Genomic DNA, 16,349 nt, shown 5'->3' on the forward strand with positions numbered 1-16,349 from the left:
CCACCAAATTCACTTTTGCCACTTAGACTCCCAAACCCTGTCATTTCGCCCCTTAGGCTAATTCTTTCACTAATTTTCGATATGCTATGCCTTAGCACGCCCTTGCATCTCTTTCGGGTTGATGAGAAGGGGGAAATCCTTAGTCAGGAACTTTTAAGGAAGAAATTATGTTTTAATTGTAAGGAACCATGGGAACCTAGGCATAGATGCCTTGGTAAGGGGAAAATACACTATATCGAGGTCGTGTCTAATAATGATGACGATCAAGAGAATCTACCCACAAAGGCCGGTCACCAAATGGAGGAATCCAAATTGGTTAGCTTGAATTGAATGGAAAAGATCACCACATTCGTACGACGTGGAGGAACCATCGCCTTGGTAGAGAGCCCGAGGCGTAGGGTGTTCCGAGTACGAGGATTCCTTTAGGGACAAAGGGTCATGTGATGCTAGATAGTAGAGCCACTCTAAACTTTATAAACTCAACTTTGTTGAAACGTATAGGTCTACCTACCGAGGCTCACACATGATTCCAAGTCAAGGTCATCAGAGGAACACTCTTACCCTGCATTCACCTTGTTCCCCAACTGAGTATCACCATGGCTAATCATACAATGATAGAGGACTTCTTTATAGTATATCTAGATGATATGGAAGTCATTATGGGCATACAGTGGATGGAGTCGCTAGATGAATACACACAGAGTTTCAAGCGGATGAACTTAACTTTTGATGTAGATGGAAATAAGGTTGTTCTCAGGGGGATGGCCAATGAAGGACCGAATGAAGTCTCCCCTCAATGGATGGAAGCCATTTTTCGACATGATGATATTGTGTGGGTTGCACATTGCTTCATTTTCGTAGAACCAATAAAAGGGCAATGGATTTATCAGGATGATGAGCTACAAACCATCTTCAGTACACATGATTGAGCTTTTGCAAACATTCCTCTTGGCACACCTCCCCATCATGGTTTCAAGCACTCTATAGAATTGGAAGTTGATGCTAGAACAGTTATCACTACATTGCACCACCACCCCTGAAAATTCAAAGATGAAATTGAGAAGACAATCTGGGAGCTGCTCAAGAAGGGACGGAATCATCCCAACACTAGCCCTTTTGCATCATCAATGGGGTTGGTGAAAAAGACAGACGAAACGTTATGCATGTGTGTGGACTACCATGTGTTAAACAAGAAAACAATAAAAAAATAGTATCCAATTCCTAGGATCGATGAATTGTTGGATGAGTTGCATGTTGCAGCTTATTTCTCTAAAATAGATCTCCATTCTAAATACCATCAGATCACATATGAGAAGATGTGGAAAAGACGACTTTTCATTGTCACCATAGGCATTATGAGTTCCTAGTCATGCCTTTGGATTGGAAAACTCACTAACTACTTTCCAGTCTTGCATGAATTGCATCTTCAACAAACAATTGTATTTTTTGATGACATCCTCATTCGCATTAAAACATGGGAAGAACATCTGAAGCGCTTAGATGAAGTTCTTGAAATCATGGAAACACTATCATTGTTTGCCAAATAGTCGAAGTGTGTGTTTGGGATGATGGAGATATTGTACCTAGGGTATATTCAGTAAATACGGAATTTAGGTTAACCAAGAAAAGATTTAGGCTATCCTTGATTGGCCCCCACCAAAGTCACTCTTAGAGTTGAGGGGATTCCTGGGGTTATGTAGTTACTATAGAAGATTTTTGAAGGGTTTCTCTCAACTCAGCGCACCCTTGACAGACTTGACTAAGAAGGGATCCTTCCAGTGGAACGAAAATGCATGACATACTTTCGACCTGTTAAAGGACGCAATAGAGTACTTGCCCCGTCCTTTCTTTACCTGACTTCACTCGACCTTTCATTTTGGAGTGTGATGCTTCCGGAGAAGGCATTGATGTCGTACTGATGTAGGATAAACACCTAATAATCTATGAGAGCTGTAAACTTACACAAGTTGTAATGTCCCGTTTCAAGACATTTACTTATTTGTCTTGTTATTTGTATCCATTTGATAATCTTTCTTATCCTATCCCTCTCAATGTTTGATATTTATATATGCATGTTTCATAGAGTCATGTCCTTTTATTGATAATAATTATATTATATTAATACTAATATAATTTTATTAATTTTATATATTTATATTAATAATACCATATACTATATTAATATGTATGTATTATTTATATAAGTTTAATAACATATGTTTTTGAAATAAAAAGCGACCAAAAACAAGGGGGTCGGCCCTTACAACCAAAATGCTGGTGACTAGCACATTACTAGCAGAGACCCACAGAGAACATTATTGGAGTAAAAACATACAAAAGTTCCACATAACCAGAATAAAACTATGAATGTAACTTAACCAACATACTACTATGAACCAAACCAACTAAACTATAATAGAAGTCTATTATGTCTGCTATACTACTAAAGTTCATCATAAAAACTGTTGGCACAACCAGGCCAACCCAAGTCTGAGCAACAACCAGAAACAACAAATTAACATAAAAAAAACTTGGATCCGAGGATCCCTTAAAACTAAGAAACATAATTCTTAGTTTTTTCCTTTCCCTTTGTAGCTAACAAAACCCGAGCCCAATCATCCGCAAGAAATTTAAAGAGGAGCTTATGATCCTCCATATCCATTCCAGCTTCTTCTTTCTCCTGTGCCAGCAGTTGGAGGGTGGTGGTAGTGGCATGGGTGAACTTTAGGGAAAATTTAGAGAAGGTGAAGAACCCTTCTTCTAAAATCTTAACCCTCTTGTCCAATTTAGCGTACACCTTCAATTGCTCCTCGGTCCCCTCCTTATTTTCCGTTCCCACCTTTTTAGCTTCCTCTTTGTTTAATAACATATGTTATATCTATTGTGATATTGTTATTAATAGTATTAGTGTTATAAAATATTATTTATTCATTAATCTTATATATCATAGTATTGATATATATATTTATATATATTATGTCTATTCAATAGTATATTATTTTAAATATCTAATATATATGTATATTATTATATATGTATGATAATATATGAGATATATAATAATTTATATTTTCAATTTATACACTTTATTAATCATTTTAATATTGTAAACTTTATATATTATACTTATTTATTATTAAATTTTATATGTCAAAATGGGGATATCACAGTCCTCCCCTCTCAAATTTGCTTGTCCTCAAGCAAATCATTCATACACAGGCTCCTTCATAGATACAAAATATATTTGCATACAAAAGACCTAAAAGATTTATGAAATATACATCTTAATGAATGAAAATACGAAGCAAACACAATGCAGATAGATGAAGACACGAAGCAAACACGATGAAGACAGATGAAGAAACACATTATGCAATTCCTTGATTGTGAACCTGCAACCACAAAAAAATCATTAGTACACATTTATTTATAAATTTTCTTTTTTAGGATTTCCTTATATCAATTGCCTGACAAGGTATTTATGGTCTCAATTTAGGGAATTGTCAATCAAATGTATAGTTCATTTATTAACTCATCATTTTTTGAGTATGGGAGGAGAAACTATAAAAGGGTGCCCTGTTACCCAATCATGGGCCTCACCGTTCTCCCTCATTATTGCTATCTCTCTCCGATCATCATCTCCAAGATAGTGCTTTTGTATGATGTACCCCAAGGTATTTGGTCCACTGTAGGCCTTACCTAGTACCCTTGGATGATGCAGCCCAATGCCCATCTTACCGCAGGCCTTACCTAGTACCTCCAAGTGGTGTCATTCAACCCATTCCACCGCCGACCTTATCTTATTTTGGAAGATGATGACCTTATTGATTTTACTTAACAATATTATTTGTGATAATGATTGGAAATAATCTCACTTAGAATTCAATATTAGAATTTTGAAAACTTAATTATATACAATCATTATTTAATTGCAAATATCTAATTTGATAATTATATGATTATTACTTATCAACTTAAAATTAAATTCATTTCATTGTAACTATTTGATTTGAATCATTGATTGATAGTAGGCATTAGACTATTCAATATTCTTCACAATAACAAAATGCGTCAATAATAAGAAAGACACTAACAATTATTTCATAATAAAATATATAACTTACCTTTTGTGTTGTAGTGGTGATTTAGGAGTGTGAAGCAATCTTCATATCTACTTTCCACATTAAAGTCCCTTATCCGATGTTGATCTGATGTCATCACATGGAGTGCATTGAAATACGTTGGACTTTGTGCATATTTCCCTATATCTTTCCTCTAATATCACCATCTTGAATATGCTTCTTTCATTTAATTAAAGGTGGGACCCTTCATACTAGTATGACGCATGGACCAGCTCCAACTCCACTTTGTCTTCTTTCCATCATTGTCTAGTTTAGGGGTTGCTTAACCCATGTCTCGAAGGATCACAGTTTGTTGACCCTACTTCATCTTGGTACCCAGATCCAATTGCTTGGACTTAGGCAAGCTCCTCCTTGGTAACACCATACTCTTACTGCCATAAATCAAATTTTAATGATGTTGAAAAATTATTTTTTGATAATTATTCATAATAATAATATTTGGAATAAATTTTATCCAATAATAGCATTAAAAATAATAATTTTATTCTCAATTATGTTTATTCCTTATTCTTCTTACAAAATTGCCCAAACAATAATTTACCTTTTAAAATATTATATATATGTTCTTACTCATAATTTTCTACTATATAAATATTATATTTATAATTTTCCATAAACTAATAATAATAAGAATAATAAAATTTTAAATACATACCTAAAATGTTCTTGAATGATTCAAGCCCTTTCTCACCTTTATGTATTGTCAAGTAAAAATGAAATGTAGTCTTTTTAGAAATCATAACATGTTATATTAAATATATTAAAATTTAATAATAAAATGAATTTAGGTACATACATCATATGTGTGTTGACCATTATAATCCTTCCATGGCCCACATCTTACTTTTCTACCTTATAATCTCTACTTTTCCTATAAATTCGGATTTTCCTTAACTAGCTTTTGTTTTTATAATTATGAGACTTTTCAAACTTTTACATTCCTTCAAAGATGTTTCCCTCCTACGTTTTCGGTCATATTACATTAGTCTTAGTTTTTTGAACTTTTCTTATGTATTCCACATCACGTCACATATTTTTTTTTTTTTTAAATTATTTTTTTTGTCTTGATTTTTCCTCTATCAATCTTTTCTAAGTCAAGGGCTGATGTCACGATGAGCCTTCGCCTATATATCTTTATTGCAGATCTAGGATAGACAACAGTCCACAAATATTTAGTGGTGCTTGATAACTGGTTCATCAATCAAGAAGATTAATGTGCAACTGTATGCAACTATCCAGTTTGGCAGTGGCTATAGAGGCACGAAAAACATCCATCATACAAAGGGGGACAAAAGGGGACACTTTGTGGTTTTTTAGGAAGTTGTGAAAAGTAATAGAAATGTTTTCTGTGGTTGCATAGCCATTAGCATCCAGTTTGGACATTTATCATTGAAATGTGTGATATATCATTAATCAAATCTCTCCCCTTACAAAAAGTAGTTTTTGCGCCACATAAGAGCCTTATGATATTTGTGGTTTTATCTGTTTTAGTTTTTGCAACCCATACATTTAAAGACTTGTGATTGGTGATTGTATTAGCCTATAATGATGGATTGTAATCTATTATGTAAATTGAGAACATTTTTGTATGTGCGAGTATGTATCAAATCCATTTGTAATCACATAAAGACTTTGCTCATGGGCAGTGCTCCACAAACTTATACTCCTATCAAAATTTTGATAATGGTATTAATCAAAACCAACTAGAATGGTTAACAAGCTTCTTAACAAGCTTCCAATATATTGTGAATTTCTTATAACTCATGTTTTATTTGTTCTTCTTTACTTTATAAAGTATCTCTACAAAAAATTTCAAAAATTTCACAGGTTGGTGGGAAAATCAGCTTTGAAACCACTTGTAATGTCCCGTTTCAGGACATTTACTTATTTGTCTTGTTATTTGTATCCATTTGATAATCTTTCTTATCCTATCCCTCTCAATGTTTGATATATATATATATATATATATATGCATGATACATAGAGTCATGTCCTTTCATCGATAATAATTATATTATATTAAGAGTAATATAATTATATTAATTTTATATATTTATATTAATAATACCATATATTATATTAATATGTATATATTATTTATATAAGTTTAATAACATATATTATATGTATAGTGATATCGTTATTAATAGTATTAGGTGTTATAAATATTATTTATTCATTAATCTTATATATCATAGTATATATATATATATATAAAATTTATATTCAATAGTATATTATTTTAAATATCTAATATATATGTATGATAATATATATGATATATAATAATTTATATACTTTATTAATCAGTTTAATATTATAAACTTTATATATTATACTTATTTATTATTAAATTATATATGTCAAAATGGGGATATCACACAAGTGGAGTGCTTATATTCCATCTATGATGAAATGCTGGCTATCGTGCACACCCTAACCAAGTTTCGACAATGCCTAGTGGGTGCCAAGTTTGTAGTCCGTACTGATCATAATAGTTTGCGATATTCTCTGGAGCAAAGGGATCTAAATGAGAGGCAACAAAAATGGGTAAGTAAGATTCAAGCCTATGATTTTGACATTGAATATGCGAAGGGAAAAAATAATGTTGTTGCAAATGCTTTGTCGAGAAAACTTGCCATTTGTTCATTGTCTCATATCTCAACCAATAGGAAGGCGTACTTATTGGTGGAGTACTCCAAGAACACCTTTGCATGCAAACTATTGGATGACGACATTCAAGATGACCGATACAAGGTGGTCAATGATATCATCTACTACAAGGACAGGATATCTGGTACCCGAATCCACAATGAAGTATAATATTTTGAAGGAAATGCATCCCTCACCATTAGTGTAACATAACATTTTTTCTAAACTACTAATAGAAAACCTATTCTAAGATTATTACTGAATATCATAACGGAATGACATAAAGTAGTTGAAATCCATTACATCAAATAGAAAGGAAAACTATCTACTGAATTTATTTTACAAGGATAAATAATCAGAATTTAAGCAACAACTATATCCATTTCATATGAGAGACAATTAATATAGACTTAAATAACCAACTTCTACAATTACATTTTAGGAAGAGACTAATAATTTAACTATATTCACAATTATGCTCTTCAAAGTAACATAAAAAGTATGTACAAGTAATAGATTAGGAATTCATACATGTAACGTAATAATTGTCGATATGTTGTGCAGACCTCGACATTTGGTGAAGAGAAGAAGCATTGGCATAGGTTTAACCTCCCAACCGTGGACCTTACCATATACCCACACAATATCTTATGAGAAAGGTCCTCCCTACCTACCCCTGGTGAGGCTTGGGGCACCATAGTCCTGCCATCCGAGCATTCCGGTGTTAGAGTGTCGGTTAAGTAATAGAGAAGGCTGAGGAATTCCTCCATCAACCTTCCTTCTGTTAGCTAGCACTCCTGATCTCTAGTGATCAATTGTGGCAAGCATCCCTCTAATTTACCTAGGCCAAGGATTTAGACGGGCAAATGAACAACCCGATCACCATCGCTCGACTTGACAACCGAATATACTTTGGACATTCATGAGCTGACTTGGACTAAACAATTTCCTCTTTTTAAGATATTCATGCTCTTTGGTTACTGATTCTCAGTTTATTCTTGTAGGGATACCTCTCCCCGTCACCCATTTATACTTGACCTTGCTGATCTTGGGTGCATCTTGGGAGATAGACCGATATCTATGTACTCTTTATCAATCAAAATTTATGTACACAAATCCAATTCTTATCTCAACTGGTATATGGATAATATCACTATATAAGTCAGATATATCCTTTGTGAAATACGAAGAAATATATACCAACATTCTTTATTAAGCTTTGTACAAGTAATTGATCAACACACATAATGGAGTCACCTAGGTTTTGACTTTGCAAGTCTGTACTAGCACCTGACATGTATGGCAAAGAATAATTACATAAGATGGAAAAAAAAGCTGATGTTCTATCAGAGTTCTTAATGCTCTTGAGGCTTGGTATCAGCTACAATACTTATTCAAGATTGTGGATGTATATAACATAATGTTCTTATTGGAGGAAACACATGGCATGATGTTCTTGTATAAGTCTGCCCTGTACTGCCTTATATTTCAGTATTACTTTCACAAATAGAAATCATGCATTTCGGCTCAGTTTTCTGGTTTATAAAGAAAAAGATCATCGTTTCATTTTCAATCAGTAAAATAGCATAGGAAAATCTTTATTGCTTCAGTTAAGCATTATGATCTATTTACAGAATATGTATTGATACATATGCAAAGTTAACAACATGACCTGGTATTGGTCGAATTTGCAAAATATGTGTAGCTCTAACTGCTTGTATGGAAGGCCTTCTCCAATAGGCTTCAAATTGCAATGAATGGCTATATACTGATATAAGAACTTTTAAAAGGAAGTAACACCAAAAATGATGAATTCAATTGCAGAAAGAATATCGAGAGCAGGACAAAGATTGGTAATGAGGCAATAATAATGTCCCGATTTGCAAAGATGAGAATGGTATAAAAAATCAAGAACCATCATGTGAAACATAGCTCAATTACAACCAAGATACAAGGTGGCATGAGTTACAAGATTCTTTGGCCATCAACTCATGTAGTAATAGTAAAATTGATTATATGGCCGACCCAAAATTAATAAAGTAATAAAAGGCCAATGAGAGAAATATAGAATTTTGGCCCCTCAAAGAGAAATTAAATTATTGCCAAGAAATATTACTTAGTACATTAGTGTCATCCGCTACCTATCTATACTTGTGTACGTTGTAATGTCCCCACTGTTAGGGTTGGTTTGGGACAAGTAATACCTGCAAAATAAATGTTAGAAATTAAACAATAATAAATCTAACTACACTATTCTACCCTCTATCTTAAACCCCAACCTTAAAGATGTATCTAGGTCGAGTCTCATAACCCTTAGTTATTCCAGTCTTCCTTGAAGCGCAACCCTTAAGATTCTTCTTGGATGGGACACCCTTTATCCAAGGCTAATCACATATGCATATGTTGACACCATCAGAATATTCTGGCACATGGAAATTGTCTATTAATCATAGTCATGGTGGTTAGATGGAGACCTTAACACCTCACATACCCCATGATAGAGATTCCCTTAATCTCCATGGTGTCAGTCCAATGGATTGACACAATATTATCCATTTCTCATCTAGCCATTCATACAGGATTACTCATCTCTTGCACTGGCACAATAGTTATTTATACAAGGATCTCACGTGCTAGCACTAAAGAAATCTTTATCAATTACTTAGATCCACAAAAAAATATATTAATGTCTTAATGTATCAATAAATTCATAGTATCAAATTATTAGATAGCATTCCTCGAAAAATATTCTCCTTATGAATTTACACATATTTTGTGGCTATCTATAGAATATATATTGATACATATGCAAAGTTAACAACATGACCTGGTATTGGTTGAATTTTCAAATATGTGTAGCTTCGACTGCTTGTACGGAAGGCCTTCTTCGAGAGGCTTCGAATTACAATGAATTACTATGTACCGATATAAGAACTTTTAAAAGGAAGCAACACCAAAAATGATGAATTCAATTGTAGAAAGAATATCGAGAGCAGGACAAAGATTGGTAATGAGGCAATAGTAATGTCTCGATTTGCAAAGATGAGAATGGTATAAACAATCAAGAACCATCATGCGAAACATAGCTCAATTATGACCAAGACACAAGGTGACATGAGTTACAAGATTCTTTGGCCATCAATGTAATGTAGTAATAGTAAAATTGATTATATGGCCGACCCAAAATTAATAAAGTAATAAAAGGCCAATGAGAGCAATACATAATTTTGGCCCCTCAAAGAGAAACTAAATTATTGCCAAGAAATATTACTTAGTACATTAGTGCCATCCATGACCTATCTATACTTGTGTACGTTGTAATGTCCCCACTATTAGGGTTGGTTTGGGACAAGTAATACCTGCAAAATAAATGTTAGAAATTAAACAATAATAAATTTAACTACACTATTCTACCCTCTATCTTAAACCCCAACCTTAAAGGCATATCTAGGTCGAATCTCATAACCCTTAGTTATTCTAGTCTTCCCTAAAGTGCAATCCTTAAGATTCTTCTTGGATGGGACACCCTATATCCAAGACCAATCACATATGCATATGTTGACACCATCAGAATATTTTGACACATGGAAATTGTCTATTAATCATAGTCATGGTGGTTAGATGGAGACCTTAACGCCTCACATACCCATGATAGAGATTCCCTTAATCTCCATGCTGTTAGTCCAATGGATTGACACAATATTATCCATTTCTCATATAGCCATTCATACAGGGTTACTCGTCTCTTGCACTGGCACAATAGTTATTTATACGAGGATCTCACGTGCTAGCACTAAAGAAGTCTTAATCAATTACTTAGATCCACAAAGAATTATATTAATGTCTTAATGTATCATTAAATTCATAATATCAAATTATTAGATAGCATTCCTCAAAAAAAATTCTCCTTATGAATTTACACAAATATATTTTGTGGTTATCTACACACTGAACATAAATAGTATATTTTGTACTTAATAATGTAAAAGACTTAAATAACTTACACCTCTTATATATAAAATAAGATATATAAATAAATTTATAATATTTGGAATGACACCTCTTATCTCAACTTACCTTGGTGGTGGGTCGCTTATCCTTTGTGGCACCTGTTTAATATGTGTTTGCACTTTACATGTGGTCGGTTGGATTCTTCCTATGTTTGCACTCTTTGGAAAGAATGTACTTCCTATACCCTTTGACTTTGGCAGTCCATTCCATGTTCTAAAGTGGTGGTATGATGAATAAAATATCTTTCATTATACACCTGACTATACATTATGTAGACTGCAAAACTTCCATGGTCATAACACTATATTGTGGGGTATAAATAAAAGAATTTTCTTCTGCTTTCCATAGTAGTCTTGGTGCCATGTCATATCATCTCATTGATTTATCAATACCTTCAATTTCAATAGATTTTATATACACTTTTTCCTGCCTGTGATATGGGCTCTCTATCAAGTTTTGGGGTCTTAAATATGAACAAGAATATTGGGTGCGTCCTTTACAAGGGTTGTGTGGTATATCTATTAGAGCCCTTTATAATAATTATTTAACGTCCTCTAATAAATGGTAATCAGTTTAATATTTCATTAGTTATTTAATCCAATGTTATTATTATTTGAATGATAGTCAATGGTGACTATTATAACACTTTATTATTTTACGTTTTTGAATTTACTGATATAATTATTTATATGAACAATATAATTTGTCTTGGATTATATTATTTTTAGCTATTCATTATTTGATAATTCTAATGTATTATATATATATATATATATATATATATATATATGTATGTATGTATGTATTTTATTGACCTAATAACCAAATAGTTCTTATATACATATCATGTCAGTTATACTCTAATATTAGATTCTATTATTAGGGGGATATTACATACGTGTGTACACATATTTTGCATACTTGGTATTTTAAGTACGTATTTATCATATATGTCATACATAATGTGGATGCATACATACGTCTAATCCATGCACACACACACATAGGTAAATGATGACGGTAATGTACTAAAGTATGACAACCATCACAAGAAGTTCTGAGATCATCACATAACAAAAGTAATTACAATTTAATTAAATGCTTAGTGTTTTCTTATTAGTGCACAATTATTGACCGGTAGCTCATTGTAGTCCTTAACATACTCTTGATTGCCTAGTCATTTTTCCCTTAGCCTTTGGTTAGGTTTCATACCTGTCCACTCCTAGACAAAGTGGTGGCCCTCACCCAACTCCTTTCTTCGCAATACTTCCCCTCTTCAACGTTCTCCTACAAGCAGAAAATCCTCCACAATAATATCGTATTCTTTAAAATATTCAAAATAATTTTAACAAACTTTTAATCATAAATCTTAACGACTAACTACCATTTCACTTTTCATGAAAGAATAACTTCTAATCCATGCAACACACACACACACACAAGTATAGGTAAATAATATGATGCTAATGTACTAAAGCATGGCAACCATCACAAGAAATTCTGATATCATCACATAACAAAAGGTATTACAATTTAATTATATGCTTAGTGTTTTCTTATTAGTGCTCAATTATTGATCCGGTAGCTCATGGTTGTCCTGAACATACTCTTCATTGTGTAGTCCTTTTTCCCTTAGCCTTGTTGGTTAGGTTTCATACCTGTCGACTCCTAGACAAAATGGCGTCCCTCACCCAGCTCCTTTCTTTGCAAGACTTCCCCCCTTCGACATACTCTTGCAAGAAGAAAATCCTCCACAATAATATCATATTCTTCAAAATATTCAAAATTATTTTAACAGACTTTGAAACATAAATTTAATGACTAACTACCATTTCACTTTTCATGAAAGAATAACGAACTTCCCAAAATTTCAAAATAGCATTATAACATCTTAAGTGATAACTAACATGTCATCTTCACATGAAATCCTAATGATTAACCATCTTACTATTTCACATGATCATAACCAATTTTGACTATCAACTGACTTCACATGGAAAAACACAACGGCTATATGAGCAGTTTAAAAATTAAGCAAAAATTGGAATGTAACAGAAACATCTGAGGTGTGTTGCCGCCATCATATATCCTAGATTAAAGAATCCACATGACCTAGTTATGTTTCAGCCATAGCCATTTGATTCGAATTACATTTCATACAACAGAGCAGCACTTGTGAATGTTTATTCTGGTCATTGAAAATTATTGAAGATTATTTTAGCAGGGTTTGCCAATTTAAATGTTTTTGTTTTTAACTCAGTATTATTTGTATTTGCAAGACATTTTGTAGCAATTGTAATAAATAAATTTTACGTTTTAGGATTTCATCATTTATTTCATATTGTTGGTATTAAATGTTCTTGTTTATGGCCTAATGTGCATGAAAAAAAAAACATAAAACAATAGATATCCAATTAAAAAATTGAAACACATCTCTTTTTAAGATTGGAGAGCGTGCTGCATTGAGTTCACAAAAAATGTATAAGTTGATTGATTTAAAGAAAACAATGCTAAGATTCCCTAAAAGAATGAGAAAGAGTGGATGGCAATTACAAATTCAGCACATTGCATTTATTTCTTTTACTTTCAGCTTCCTTTTATGTTTGAGTTATTTAAATGGCTGTCCCCAAAATTCAGCAAAAGTCTTACCACTCACGGAACTGTTCTTGATGTGCTAACATTTCCCCACTCCAGAATTTTAAAGACACATTGGTTCCAAGGCACGTCAAAATATTGTAGCTCAGAGACTCTAATAATGTGGATTTGAATCAAATATATAAATATGCCCTAACATATGGGACAGAATACTTGTGTCGTGTTCACTATGAAACAAGAGAAGTAATTTCAATATGCCCAATTCCTTCCTCGGACAAAAGAAAATTCAAACTTTCAAGACATGGATTATCTCTCTAAAGTCCTTAATAAAAGAGCATTAGATATTTCGATAGCAACCATTATAGTGTTATCAGCAATAGAGCTATGCGTGTACTGCCTTGAGATATGCTATTCATTAATGAAATTACGAAAATAAAAATTGTCAAATACAGTTTAGATCATTTCTTTGATGATTGAACATTGATACTTTTTGTTATCATATGCTGCTCCAAATGCAAATACAAGTCGTTTCATAGTGTCATCTGATTTAGTTGTATTATGTTCAATCATTGTCAACATCTGTTTCTTCGCTGGATTTGAGCCCATTGCTATGATGAAAAAATAATTCAGCTATTAAGTTTTTTGTAAAAATAACGACATCAAATGCCATCTCTTCCAGATGATTGGACTTTCAGCTCCCACTTCCGGAACGGCATACATACAGGGTATGGATATACGTACAGATATGGACAGAATCTACACAAGCATTGGGGTTTGTCCACAGCATGAGTAATTACTGATGCCCTTAGGGACTATCTATATGGATCTAAGTTTGACAGCATAAATGTTAGTTGAATTGTACCCATGGAATTGACTAATAAATGACACTGCAAAGTTGATAGGAATTATTTTGATTGTAGATAATTTTATAGGCAAGGATTTATGACATAGTACATTTTGTAGCCTGATCTGGGAAACTCTTTCTGGAAGGGAACATCTTTTATTCTATGGTAGGCTGAAAAATCTCAAAGGTGCATCCCTTCAAGTGGTAAGTGTAACATTCACATCCTACTACGTAAACACATTGTTTTACAAAACTAGTCTTCAATGTCAATCAACAGTTAATAACTGATGTTGTGGTGTTGTAGGCTGTAGAAGAATCTCTAAAAAGTGTAGATCTTTTCAATGGAGGGGTTGGTGACAAGCAAGTAGGAAAATACAGTGGTGGCATGAAGAGAAGGCTTAGTGTTGCTATTTCTCTCATTGGAGATCCTCAAGTGTGTATATTTAAGTTCATTGGTGCTATTAATATCTTTATGATTTCAATGAAAACCTTTTCATGTAAGATACATTGAGAAAATCAAATTTTCCTTTTTCTTAGGGGATTTCATAAAATCTAGAGTTCTTATTGAGTTTTAATGTTTGTTCAATTAGGTTGTGTATATGGATGAACCCAGTACAGGGTTGGACCCAGCTTCAAGAAGCAAACTATGGAGTGTTGTGAAGCAGGCAAAGAGAGACCGAGCAATTATTTTGACAAGTAGGGGCCTTTATTCTGCTCCTTAGATGTTTTCCTATTCATTAAATTGCATCATCCACTTACCCGATCATGTAATTTTGCTTTGTAATAGAAAATAGGGCTTAAGGAGACTTATCTATTTCTTATTTAAATAAGGAATGTTAATCATGATTCTTATGAAATACTCTACAAATAGTTTTTGTTAACATATCAGATATTTTGGTTTCAACATTTGTGTGATCTCAGCACATTCCATGCAAGAGGCAGAGGTTCTCTGTGACCGCCTGGGCATTTTCGTTGATGGACAAATGCAGTGCATAGGAAATTCTAGAGAGGTATTTTCCATTTCTGTATAACATGGGTTCACTGTTGAAGAAATCTATGATTGTGAACCCACAAGAATTTGCTTCTTCTAAATGGATTCTTACCTCTTCAGATTATTTACTACTGAAAAAATTATGAATTGCAAATGCAGCTCAAGGCAAGGTATGGAGGATCTTATGTTCTCACCATAACTACATTTTCAAATGAGGAGAATGAAGTGGAAAAACTGGTGCAAGGTTTATCTAGAAATGCAAGGAAAGTGTACAGTCTTTCTGGCACACAGAAATTTGAACTACCAAAACTGGATATAAAAATTACTGACATCTTTCGAACCATAGAGCGTGCTAAAGAGTTCCTGACCATTCAAGCTTGGGGTGTTGCTGATACAACTCTAGAAGATGTCTTTATTAAAGTTGCATGTGATTCTCAATCAGAAGCTATTTTGTCATGATTGGTATTACCAGTATTTAGAGCAATGAACATAGACGAGTTTATTTCTACATGCCAGTTATGCATCTGATTTGTTGCATCAATTCAGTACTAGGTGTAAGATACAAATTCGAATGTCACCAATATATGTTCTCATGAGTTTAGTAAGCTACGATTTCTATATACATCATCCCATTTTTAAGTAATAGAAAACTTCATCCGTAAACCTTCAGAAAATATATTATAGGGACTTGTCATATAAAATGTATCCTTTTACCTAACGTTTCTTTTGTATATTGATCTATTTGGTGATTTCTGTTTTGACTTTCATTTCATGAGCATTATTTGGGAATAAATAATTTTTTTATTTGGTATAAACTCATTTTACCTTGAGGATATTGTCCAAGGCCCTAAATAATTGATTAAAACCAGTGTTACCGCAAGTTTCCGAGACGGGGAAGGCAAGTGATAGGATGGTTTTCCAGGACGACAATTTTTTTTCCAAGTTTGGGGATGACAAGGAGGCTGCTATATAAAATATTGGGAGATTTTAAAATATATAGGGAAATTTGTAAATAGACATGAAACTATGGATACAGTATCCCATTTATACATCATAGAGCCTGAACATACAAGTTTATAACATTTCATTGTTTCAATACTCAATATGCATTGAT

At 33.1% G+C, this 16,349-nt stretch overlaps 1 protein-coding gene across 3 annotated transcripts in view; it reads left to right on the forward strand.

Moving 5' to 3' along the window:
• LOC149569542 (ABC transporter A family member 8-like) overlaps positions 1-16,002 on the forward strand; it is a 189,173-nt gene extending 173,171 nt beyond the window's left edge. The window contains exons 13-18 of one of the 3 annotated variants that reach the window (XM_089822219.1): positions 14,080-14,189; positions 14,364-14,448; positions 14,549-14,677; positions 14,835-14,940; positions 15,166-15,254; positions 15,395-16,002. In XM_089822219.1, the coding sequence (XP_089678345.1) occupies positions 14,080-14,189; positions 14,364-14,448; positions 14,549-14,677; positions 14,835-14,940; positions 15,166-15,254; positions 15,395-15,694 (819 nt within the window). In that variant the 3' untranslated portion in view covers positions 15,695-16,002. Of the gene's footprint in view, positions 1-14,079; positions 14,190-14,363; positions 14,449-14,548; positions 14,678-14,834; positions 14,941-15,133; positions 15,255-15,394 lie in introns of those variants that run through there. The other 2 variants (XM_089822220.1, XM_089822222.1) reach the window with 2 other exon arrangements.
• The last annotated feature ends 347 nt before the right edge of the window (positions 16,003-16,349 follow it).

Source organism: Cupressus sempervirens, chromosome 3, assembly GCF_028749045.1.
Source record: "Cupressus sempervirens isolate cs-2001-9-10 chromosome 3, ASM2874904v1, whole genome shotgun sequence".
NCBI classification, from domain to species: Eukaryota; Viridiplantae; Streptophyta; class Pinopsida; order Cupressales; family Cupressaceae; genus Cupressus; species Cupressus sempervirens.